General features: G+C 56.8%; 1 protein-coding gene across 5 annotated transcripts; it reads left to right on the top strand.

Moving 5' to 3' along the window:
* The first annotated feature begins 3,340 nt into the window (after nucleotides 1-3,340).
* On the top strand, nucleotides 3,341-10,831 carry TAPBP (TAP binding protein). 5 transcript variants are annotated; one of them, XM_084831980.1, is made up of 8 exons: nucleotides 3,341-3,468; nucleotides 3,867-4,097; nucleotides 4,865-5,167; nucleotides 5,727-6,059; nucleotides 6,927-7,253; nucleotides 7,839-7,928; nucleotides 8,025-8,050; nucleotides 8,979-10,831. In XM_084831980.1, the coding sequence occupies exons 1-8, from the start codon at nucleotides 3,393-3,395 to the stop codon at nucleotides 8,988-8,990; spliced, it is 1,398 nt and encodes a 465-aa protein (XP_084688106.1). In that variant the 5' UTR covers nucleotides 3,341-3,392; the 3' UTR covers nucleotides 8,991-10,831. The 5 variants fall into 5 exon arrangements, with proteins under 5 accessions (XP_084688106.1, XP_084688104.1, XP_084688108.1 ...); XM_084831978.1 differs by having other exon boundaries at nucleotides 8,025-8,203; nucleotides 8,979-10,791; XM_084831982.1 differs by lacking the exon at nucleotides 3,867-4,097 and having other exon boundaries at nucleotides 8,979-10,830.

Raw genomic sequence — 10,831 nt, 5'->3', positions numbered from 1 at the left:
TTGGCCATAGTTGCCCCCAGGATAAATTAAAAGCAGCTGATTGTGCATGGAGCTTATTACCTGGGGTAAAGTAGCCACAATAATGTAATAGTTCTTTAAGATGAAGAAAATGTAACTAGAAGGAAAAGAAGAGCCTATCCCAAATGTGTGTCATTGGGACTAGTGTAAGGCAGAAAAGTTTAAGGAAGTGAGTTTAACTTGAAAAAGACAAATAAAGAGACAAGGCTGGTGCATGGAGCAGAAAGTTTCATATAAAAAGTTTGAAACATGATCTGCAATACAGGCAGATCAGCAAAAAGAAAGCAAAAAAAAAGAGAAAAACTTTGTCTTCCCATACTAATAAATAAAAGTGTTATCCAGCCCTTTGGGAAGCGAAGTTGTTTGCAGGAAGCTGTGCCTGAGAACCAAACACTTCTAGCCTATGCTGAAAATGCTTGCTAGTGTTGTGTTGCTTCATGGGCAACATGTATGGTATAAAGTCTCCTTGTAAGTAACCCCCCCCCTGCTGGAATCCCAAAACACAAGTTACGCTAGAGCACCTCACCCAGTATCAAACCCTGCTGTTAGAAGCCATGAAAGCAGGTATGAAAAAGTCAATTAATATGACCAAAGTGTCTAAAGTGCTGCAAGGTGCCACCGAGGCCCCAGAGCGCACTTGGAGCGTCTTTCAGATGCCTATCACCAGTACACCCCCCTCGACCCAGAGGCCCAAGAAGATGTGGACGAAAAAAGAAAAGAAGAAGACCCGGCAGAGGCAGAAGATTCTTAAAAAAGAACCAGTGTGCCCAGTGTGGACAAGATGGACATTAGTGGCATGAATGCCCAAATAAAATAAATCAAATACACAAAGGAGAAAACCAAAGGGGCCAGAATGGGCGAAGAGGGAGACAGCTTGAGAGGGGCCGTGACATTGACTTCATGATTGACACTGGAGCGGCATCAAGAGCAAGCAAACGTTAGCCTTAAACAAGAAGTCCAAACACTGAGCGAAGTTCTTCAAGCCCAGCGTCGCTTTGTCTTAGAAAATAAGCCCCCAATTCCCATCACAGAAGTTCATCCTTTCCAACCAAGAGATGAAGTATGAGTTAAAGAGGGAAAAATAACCCTTTGACTCCCAGATGGAGAGGACTGAGAACTGTCATACTTTCCACCCCCGCAGCTATGAAAGCAGCTGGAGTTAAACCCTGGATACATTGGACATGAGTCAAGAGAGCGAGAGGGGGAGAGTAGACTGTAAACAGAAATCCTGAAAATCCTTTAAAAATCATTCTGAAAAAGCAGTAAGAAGACTCAGGCTAGACCTTACTGTGGACACCCCGGGAGACTGTCCCCCTGCGTACGGTCAGACCTGCAACTGGAGAATTGAAGAAGGGGACTAGACCCTACTGCAGCTTGCCAGGTGAATAGCTGCCCGGCGTACGGTCAGATCCCAAAGAAGATCAAACATGCGTGTTGTAGTGTTAGTAGTGTTGCATTTGTGTCTCCTTAATAAGGTGCAAAAAGGGGGGCCAGCCCCTGAAAGGGAAAGTTTGTCCCAGTGATTTGCTGATAATTACTGGCTTCACCTGGCTAACATCACGAGAGTAAAACATTTTTGTTTGCCAAGAGATATACCTGCAAACAGGCTTATTAGCTCTTGTCCAATACCTGTCTGTAGACATCCTGAGAAAATTCAAAAAGATACCATGTTAAGAGTTTATGGTGTAAGTTTAACTTATTCCCAAAATGCTAATTGGGGCGTAGTTGCAAAGATCCTACCCCCTACAAAGTTCACTCTACGCACCCCCATCATTGCTGAAACAAATGCTACGTATGCACGAATGCTTAATTGTCAAATTTTTTTCCAGAAAATGTAAAGCTATCCCTGGCCCCCCCTTCCACTGTAATAAAATTCAAAACGTATCTTTTAATGATGCCCACGTGCTTTTGCCTCATGGATGGTTTTAGACATGTGGTTCCCGCACTTGGTCATTCATTCCTGCCAACTTGTCTAATAACCACCCATGTTGCCTCAGCCGCCACTTGAACTGGTGCCAATTCTTCCCCTGTGGCCCGAGAAAATCCGTCGACGGCAGCCTCGAGCACTCCAACTAACTAAACATTGTAATAGTCATGTGCAGTTATATTCTGACTCAGAAAAATTGGCCTTAGCAATGTCACTGGTTAAGGTTCCAGGTTTAGCCTTGGCTGATGGTCTGGAGATCAACCGGTTAGCTTGCAGCTTAGCCAAAAGCATAAATGCCACCTCACGAGCATTGTCACTGTTAAATAAAGAGTTGCGTGATCTAAGAGGTGCAGTTCTAGAAAATAGAGCTGGTATAGATTACCTCTTCCTTCTTCATCATTTAAGTTGTGAGACACACCAAAAGCTCTGTTGTTTTAACTTAACTGATAATGGCAATGCTGTAGATGAACAGATCAACGAGCTGCACAATATAGTAGCTAACAAAGCAGTAAGACAAAACAATTAGCTCAGTTGGTTAGCCCCTTGGCTTCCAGATCTTAGCTGGCTTGAAGCACTGTTCATCCCAACTCTACCAGTGTTGTTCATACAAGTTCTGTTATGTCTCTGCGTTCCTTGTCTTATGCGCTGTTTAACCAATCTGGTTTATGTCTCCGCTAGTAAAACTGCTGCCCTCTACGCTCTAATAGCCCAGCAAGAGGCGAAGTAATATGTATGTCACAAAAAGCTTTGTGTAGCGGGGATGCACGCGCAGGGAGCAGGCCCTGATCCATCTCCCGCTTTCCTCCCGGTGGGCAAAGAGCCGTCTGGCTCAGGATCGCCCTGGTGGGGCGCAGTCAGGGCCTGGGGCGCCCGGGTTGTGGCACCGCGTCAGCAAGCGAAGCGGGGCTCAGATTCCGCTGCAGGAGCGGGGGGGGGGGGGCGCGTGTGCGTGAGAGGAACGTACCTTGTTTCAAATCTTTGCACTGCCGCTAGTTCCAGCCTTCACGCTGGATTTCATCGCCTTGTGCTGCACGGCTCTCATGGTTGCGAGCTGCCCGGAGAGCTTCGACTGCTGGGTGGCGCGCGGGTAACAAGCCAACCGGAGCAAGTACAACGTGCAAGAGGCGCCAAACGGCGTGCGCGCGGCCGCAGACACGAGCCCGAGGCAGGCAGGCGGCCGGCCGGCCCGGGGGGGGCCCGGGGGGGGCGGGGCGGGAGCCGCCGCTCGCCGGCGCCGGTCACGCCGGGGGCGCGTGGCGCGGCGCTGCCTTCGCCGGCGCTGCCAGTATTCGCCCTCCCGCGCCGGGCGCTTGCCCCTCGAGGGCGCCCGCGCAGCCCCGCGCCCCGCCCCGCCCCGCCCCGGGCCGCCCTCCTTCCTGCGCCGGCGGCGAAAGCGAAAGCGCGGAGGCGCGCGAGCGACGCAGCTCCCGCAGCGCCTCTCCCCGGCATGGCTGCCCGCGCGTTGGCCCCCGCCCGGGGCGAGAAGAGCCCCCCCCTCCTCCTCCTCCTCGCGCCCCTCCTCGGTGAGTGGGGCCGGCGCCCGGGTCCCCCGGAGGGGGGGCGGGGGGCGCGGCGCCGGGGGCGCGGCGCGCGGCCGGGCGTTTCTGGGGGCCCGCGTCTTTGCCCGTCCCGGCGGCGCTCGGGCCCTCCCGGAGCAGGCCGGGGCGGCGCTGGCGCAGCGTCGGCGGCCTGCCCTGCCGGGACGCGCGAGAGCTGGGGGCGCTCTTCCCGTTGGTCTTTCTGCCCGCCCCATCGACGCCTGGGAGAAAAAGCGGGGGGCCGGGGGGCCGGGGGAGGGCGGCTCCCGGGCGGAGGGGGTTTTGCGCGGGGAGCCCCCGCCGCCTTCGCTCCCGCCCGCTGCGGCTGCCGGGGGGCTGCGGCGGCCAAGGGGCCCCTGCATTCACCCGCCGCTCTCCCGCAGGCCTCGTGGGGGCGGCGCTGAGCACCCCGGCCGCGTCGGGGGGCGCCCCGGCCAAGCTCGGCTGCTGGTTCGTGGAGGAGGCCGGGGGCGGCGGCTCGGTGATGCCCAGCGCCCTGCGCCAGCGCCGCGCGCTCCTGCTCCTGCCCCGGCCCGGGGCGCGCCTGGACGAAGCCGCCCTGGAGCCCGAGCTGCCCGCGGAGGTGGAGCCCGGCCTGGCCTTCCAGATCCTGGGTAGGAGCGGCCCCGTCGCCGCGATGCCTGTTGCTCTGGAGGACCGCGGGGCGGCTGCGGGGGCCGCGGCCGCGGGGGGCCGGGGAGAGCGTTTCCCGCAAGGGCAGATTGTTGTCCATAAGGCGGATTCGCAGTATAGCGAGCTGGCAGATTTCCCAGGCAGTTGGGCAGTCAGCGGGCGGAATTGCGGATTTTTAGACGACTGCCCCGGGAAGCGGGCGCGAGCATAGCAAGCCTGCGGCGTAGCGCTTGGGGCATGCAGCAGTCGGCGCTTTCCCCTTTGAAATCTAAGTAATGAGAGGGAGACGCGTGTTACTGAGCTGGAGTGTCTTCCAGTATTTACAATTATTGGGATAAAAGTACCTTCCGACTGTGGCCTCCAGTTCCTTTGACTGTAATTTTTGACACACGTTAACGGCGCAGTCGGTTGCACGTCTCTCTCCTCAGACGTCAGCCCCGTGGAGTCCAGTTACTCCCAGGTACGGGTGTGTAGGGTGGCACTGTTCACCCAGTCCCGCTCAGTCATATTTTTCAGTTCAGTCACTTTGGGCTCGTGGAGAAAAAAAAATTTAGACGGTAAGATTTACTTTGCACATGTTAACATTGTAGTTTGCTGAATTTGTCAAGTAGGCTCCATCTGTTCCCAGTGAGTTTAGGCCTTGGAAATTTCCCTGGTCAAACATTTCCTGAAAAACAGACGGGAGGCTGTGACCTCAGGTATCCCTGCCCCCTCGGCCTCACCTGTCCCCCTCTTCCTCTCCCTACAGACCCCTCGGGGACTCTGTGGGGTGGCAGAGAGCCCAGCTCTCTCTGGGTGGGGACAGACCCCACTGCTGTGGATGACGTCTCCTGCGAGATCAATGCCTACCTCCCGCAGGAGGCCCACGTGCCCTGGGCCGCCGGGCTGGTGGGCGTGAAGGGGTGTCCCCGCTCCCTGGAGCCCGGCAAGTGGTTTATTGCCACTGTGCAGAACCCGGAAGCAGCATACGGAGTCAGCAGCATCCTGAACGGGGAGGGCCCGTTGCCTTGGAAACAGGAGGCAGCGATGAAACGCATCACCACGACAACAGGTACCTGGGGCAGGCGGGAGCATCTGTCAGTCCCCCGCCCTCCCTTTCTGGGGGTCTGTTGAGTAAAGTTGAGTGGGAGGATTTGGAGCAAGAAGCATTGTTTCCCCTGGGTCCCCCTCCCCTTTTCTTTAGGGTTAGTCGAAAAGTGACATTTCCCTATCCACGCCACCCTTAGTTCAGTAACGACAGTCAGCAGGTTGATAAGCATTGATCTGGCACGTGAACACATCTCAATACAGCTGATCCGCACAGGGTGTTGATCATAAAACTGCTTGGGAGGCCGCGCTTCCTGACGGGGCGGCACAGGTCCGCGTGTGTGTGCCTGTGTGCCCTTTCCTGAGGAAGCGAGGCGTGGGGGGCCAGGCCAGCGCAAGGGGCAGAAGTAGCACATGGGGGGCAACGGCGATGCCAGCGGGGCAGCTTCTGACTCGTGGCTGACTTGGCCAGACGGGCACATCGCTCTGCGCTTCCCGCCGCACTGATGCCTCTCGATGGGGGTTGGACTCCATGGTCTTATAGCCTGGCTCTGCGAATTCTGTGATTCTCTTCTCCCTGCCAGCGGTCCTCTCTGTGTTCACCCGCACCCCACACCTGCAGACCCGCCTGGGCCAGGACGTGCTCATCGACTGTGGCTTCTCAGGCCCAGCCACAGCCTTCTCGGTGGAGTGGCGCCACCAGTACAGCGGGGCGGGGCGGGTGGTGCTGGCCTACGATGGGGCCACCCAGCGCATCTCAGTGGCCGAGGAGGGGGCCCGGCTGTTCCTGGACCCGAGCAAGGGCAACGTCTCCCTGCACCTACAGAAGGTCCGCGTGGGCCACGAGGGCACGTACATCTGCACCGTCTACATGCCCCACCTGCACGCCCAGCAAGCCATGGAGCTCAAGGTGGTGGGTGAGTGTTGGGGCGGGTGAGTGTTGGGGCGGGTGAGTGTTGGGGCGGGTGGGACCCCCCTTTCTCCATCCTCCACATGTTTGAACTGAAAGGCTGCCCCCCACCCGCCCCCCACCCCTTTCCCGAGTGGTGAGAAGCATTCCAAAAGCGTCGCAAAGGGGCTGGGAGCAGCGTCCAGCGTGACGCCCCCACAGGCGCAGCTGCGCTAGGGCAAGTGACCCCGGCCCCACACCAGCAGCGCGTCCTGGCGCCACGGGCATCTCCGTTGGGTCAGCAAGCGCTGTGTTGGTGCTGCGCTAGACCCAGGGGGAGGCAGCCAGAACTCCCCTCAGCCCTAGGCAAGACCTGGGATCTGAGCCGTGTGGCAACTCGGGCGTAGCAAGGTTTTCCTTAACAACCTTGGAGAAGGTCTTAAGGGATACACCTGAAGGGCACGGAAGCCTCTTCCCCGGAAGGAAGCCCCACTGTTGCGGACACGGCGAGACTGAGTCAGGGAGCGCGTTCTTCCACTCTCTTTTTGTTGTTCATGCTTTTGTTTTTTCTCTCTTTCTTTTGGAGATTTTTTATTCTGCTGTGATGCCGGAGTGTTCTGAGGTTAATAGGACGCATTTCCTAGCAACCCTACCTTTTGTCTGGATCCTATTAAGAAATGCTCCAGCGTTGCTTCTGACTTCTCAGCTGCCCTGCCGCGTTGCCATGGGATGGGAAGGTGGGGTGGAAATAGTGGGGGAACCGGCATTCGAGGTGCGAGTTTAGACAAAGCTGCAACGGGACAGATGTGGAGCGTTGTCTTTGGGGCACAGCCCCCTGGTGGGCTCCCTCCGCAGAGGCTCAGCTGACCTCTCTCTAACTCTCTCTGCCGCTCAGAGCCCCCCACTGTCACCCTCCGCCCAAGCCCGCTCTCCGTGTCCCCCGGCGCCCATGCGGAGCTGGCCTGCGAGGTTGCTGGCTATTACCCCCAGCGCGTGGCCGTCAGTTGGAAGCGGCGGGGCCCCAACGCCCCCGCGGATGCCATTGCAGAGACCTGGGAGTCGGGGCATCGGCAGTCCCCCAATGGCACCTTCAGCTTCACCAGCTTTGCCCGCCTGGTGGCCGTCCAACCCGAAGACCATGGTGCCTCCTACAGCTGCCACGTGGCCCATGCTGGCCTGGGGGATACTGGGCTGAGGAGGGCCGTGAAGCTTCATGTGGCAGGTAGGTGCCTGGGGGGGATGTGTGCTGGGGGGCGCACACAGACCGCTTGTGGAACGTGGACCTACCCATGTTTGCAAAACTCAGTCAGGGTCCTTAACCCAGAAGTGGCCACCTGCTTCCCACACTGCAGGGGTGGGGAAACTCCTGGGGGCCACGTCTAGTCCTGTTCTCTGGCCCTGCCCCCTTTCCCTGACCACGGATTGTTTGGTGGGTTCCCGGCTTTGTTAAGTGGTAGCTTTTTGTGATCACAAACACACTTCCTGGAAAGGTAGGATACAATTTGCTTAACTAAGCAAAGCAGATCAGATAACGTGCAGAGTGCGTAAGGCTCCTGGTGTGACAACCCTTGTAGATGGGGGTGGGGCCTGTTCATCAGCTTGCAGAGGAGCTGAGGTCTTGCCAAGTGGTCTTTGTGATGTTGGACAGTTTGCACCTTCATGTTTTGGGGAGCACCTCGATGAGGGCAAAATTGACGAGAACGGAGATCGCTGATGAAGCAAGAGATCAAAACACGATGGGGGTGAGGGGATTGTTCCTGTTCTACCTTGCCCCCTCCTCCACCTCTGCTTCACCTCTTTTCCCCAGGCTCCTCAGGCCCCTCCCTGGAGGACGCGATTGGCCTCTTCCTGATCGCCTTTGCACTGTTCGGGTTCTTGCGGGAGTTTTTCAGTCGTGGTGAGTCACTCGTGCGCAAACGCATTCCCGCTTTATCCATTTCCACACACACGCCCTCCTCCTTCGCCAGTAACCTTTTTTCCTTTTTGTTTACAGTCTTTGGAGAGAAAACTAAAACGGAGGTGAGCTCCCAGGAAGAGAGCCCCGAGCCTGCAGAGCCGCTCTCCCCCTCAAGGGCCTGCACCTGCTGCCCAAAATGTCCCTCATCAGCCAGCTTGATGTTTCTTTTATGCTGCTTTGGGCTGAAAGGCCCCCAAAGCAGCACACCAAAAAAGGCAAAGTAATAATAAAAACAAGCCGATAGAATTGCAAGGCAGCAACTCGGGAGAAAGCACAGAACATCAGCTGTTGAAATGTAAAAATACTCGTTCATACTGAAGGAGCCAGCAACAACTAGGGGCTCAGTCCTTATTTCACGTTGATCTTTTGGGGTGTCCAGGCTGAGCTGACAACGGACGGCATGCCCACATTTCGAGTGACACGCAGCGTTCCAGGGCGTGTGGCTGGGTCATTCAGAAACAGGCATTTCCCCTCCTAACATTCCTGCTCCCTAGAATGGATGTTCCAAGCAGACCGGAACAGGCAGCCGGACCCTCCCGGATTCCCAATTTGTTCCCCCAAAGTGACACCCCGCACAGCCCTTGGCGAGGGTCTGTCGCGCAACGGTGGCTCACGCATAACAACCCAGAGTATGGGCTGAGTTTGGCTTGTTGAACTCTGCACTGGTTTAACTATGAGTTGTTAACCACAAACAACCCAGAGTTCACAACCCAACAGCAAACCCTGGGTTCTCTTCCTGGGTTCATGTTAAACCATTGTTCAGGGTTTGCACATAAGGACAACCCACAATTCAAGAACAACCCATACTCTGGGTTGTCATTACATACGAACCAGGCCATTGTGTTTGAGGCAGAGGCTGTGACCTGCCAGGTGGTCTCCATTCCTTTCTGGAAAGCCACCAGGACTCCCCCCGCCCCCCCCTTGCTCCCCACCCCCCACTGTGGTCTCCCCGTGCTGGGTAATTCTCCTGTCTCTCTGTTCTCTCCACAGAAACTGGAGTGAGTTGGGTGGCTGAAGCTGTTCTTTGTGTTTTGGGTTCTGGTTTCGGATCCCCTGGATGAAGGAAGAAAGCTGACAACTGATTGCAGGCCGCAAAACTCCTGGGCCCCTCCTCTGTTTCCCCGCCCCCTCCTCCTTCACCCCCCTGCTATGCTTGTGGGACTTTTACGGGGGGAAGCCCCTCACCTGCCTTTTGGGGTGACTTTTTTGATTTTGTGTTGTGCGGGTGCAGTGCTGTGATTTTAGGGGCAAGGGGGAAGCATTGCTGTACACAGGACCCCGCCCTCCCTGAAGTGTTTGCCGCGTCTCTGCCCCCCTTGACCCTGATCCCACTTCTGCACCAGGAACTCCCGGGGACGCCCTGCGGTCGCTTTGGAGAGCGCCTCAGCAGCAGCAGTGGTTCTGGGGGACCTGCTGCCCGGCACTTGTGCCTGGCGCCGCTGACGGCGTTCGGAGCAGAGTGCTGCCCGGCTGGGCGTTTCCGAGCACGAGCGTGAGTGGGAGGCCCCGCGGCCCCGCGCATGGTTCGCCTCCCCTGCACGGGCCCTTCCCCAGGGGCTTCCCGGTGCCGCTCGTGCCTTGCCCTCGCATGGGCCTTTGTTGGGCACAGCCGCTCTTGGCCGGGGGCACCCTTGCCAGACCACTGCTTGTCTTGCTATAGCCGTGGAAGCGCAGCGGCAAGGCCGGAGGGCCCGGGGCACAGGGGTGCGCGTGTCAGGGTCAGAGCACAAGGTCCAGTACTCGGAGTCCGCTTTTGATCCACTGTCGAACTCCAGTGGGCAGCGGGGACGATGCGAGGGCGTTTCCCTTTTGCATAATTCCATTGACACCGGCAGCCTCTAAATAGGGTACCATTCAAAGGCGGCAAATAGTCCCATATGTCGGCGTATTATAATGTTTTTATCTGCTGTTTGCTCTGCCTCAGGCACCAGGATGTCTTGGATGACCAAGGAGTTCAGGAGGGTTTTTCAGAAAGTTGTTCACATCTTTATTAACAGGTGATATATAACAAATACAACTCAAACAAACCCAACAGCCTAAACCCAAGTTAACGATGCATTTCAGAAGTGTTCACCATCGAAATCGGTGGCCGTGGCATCTTCCTCCCCTCCCTGTGGGTGGAGAAGCTGCTTTGGGGGGCCATTTAGGTCTAGAAAGCAGCTGACTGGGAAAGGCTCAACCCCACGCTGTTTCCCTCCCTGGCCCCCCCACCACTTCAATGAAATCTGCCCCCCCCCCGCTGCCTTATGGCGTTGGCAGGCACCCCTCTGGATGCGCAGCTTCAAGCAGCGCATCTAATTTGTGTACCACATTAGTCTGCAGTGGGGTGCCGTGGGGTGCGAAAGCAAATTGCCCCTCACTTGGAAAATGGGGATCTCGGAGGAAAGGGGCTTGTCACCTCGACTCCTTCCTGGAATTTACTGCACAGGCAAAGCACCACTTGCAGGTCGGAGTAGTACAGCCGAGACCTGAGTTGATTCCCTCATTGAGATCTAGGCCCTTGAGCCAGCCAGCATCTTTGGTCAGAGGACTTTCCCTGCAACGCCACTGCCCATTTTGTCCTGTGGGGCAGTTTTGGAGAGGAGGTGGGATCCAGACAACCTGCAGCCCCATATGAAACGGTGCCTGCCCCTGCCCCCCTCCCTGCCTCTCCTTTCCTGCTCCCTGCTAGCCCCTCTGCCCACCCCGTCTAGTCTGCCTGCTGTATACTGTAAGCCCTGTGCGGGCAGAGCCAACATGGATTCCCTGTAATGTGCAGCACCTGCCACGTGACAGGTAATAAATTCTGAACGCAAACAGGAGGTAATTGAATGGTGGGGTGTCTTCGTTAAAGTATTGAACAC

This window comes from Heloderma suspectum, chromosome 2, assembly GCF_057233095.1.
Source record: "Heloderma suspectum isolate Gila_16-S chromosome 2, 16-S_ref, whole genome shotgun sequence".
Taxonomy (NCBI): Eukaryota; Metazoa; Chordata; class Lepidosauria; order Squamata; family Helodermatidae; genus Heloderma; species Heloderma suspectum.
Note: the sequence above shows the minus strand (reverse complement) of the source record. Positions and strands in the feature narration are given on the sequence as shown.

Coding starts and splice junctions, on each gene's coding strand:
- TAPBP (XM_084831978.1), top strand. CDS start 3,393: ATGGCTGCCCGCGCGTTGGCCCCCGCCCGGGGCGAGAAGAGCCCCCCC. Junction 5,168..5,726: donor ACGCATCACCACGACAACAG/GTACCTGGGGCA, acceptor TCTCCCTGCCAG/CGGTCCTCTCTGTGTTCACC. Junction 6,060..6,926: donor CATGGAGCTCAAGGTGGTGG/GTGAGTGTTGGG, acceptor TCTGCCGCTCAG/AGCCCCCCACTGTCACCCTC.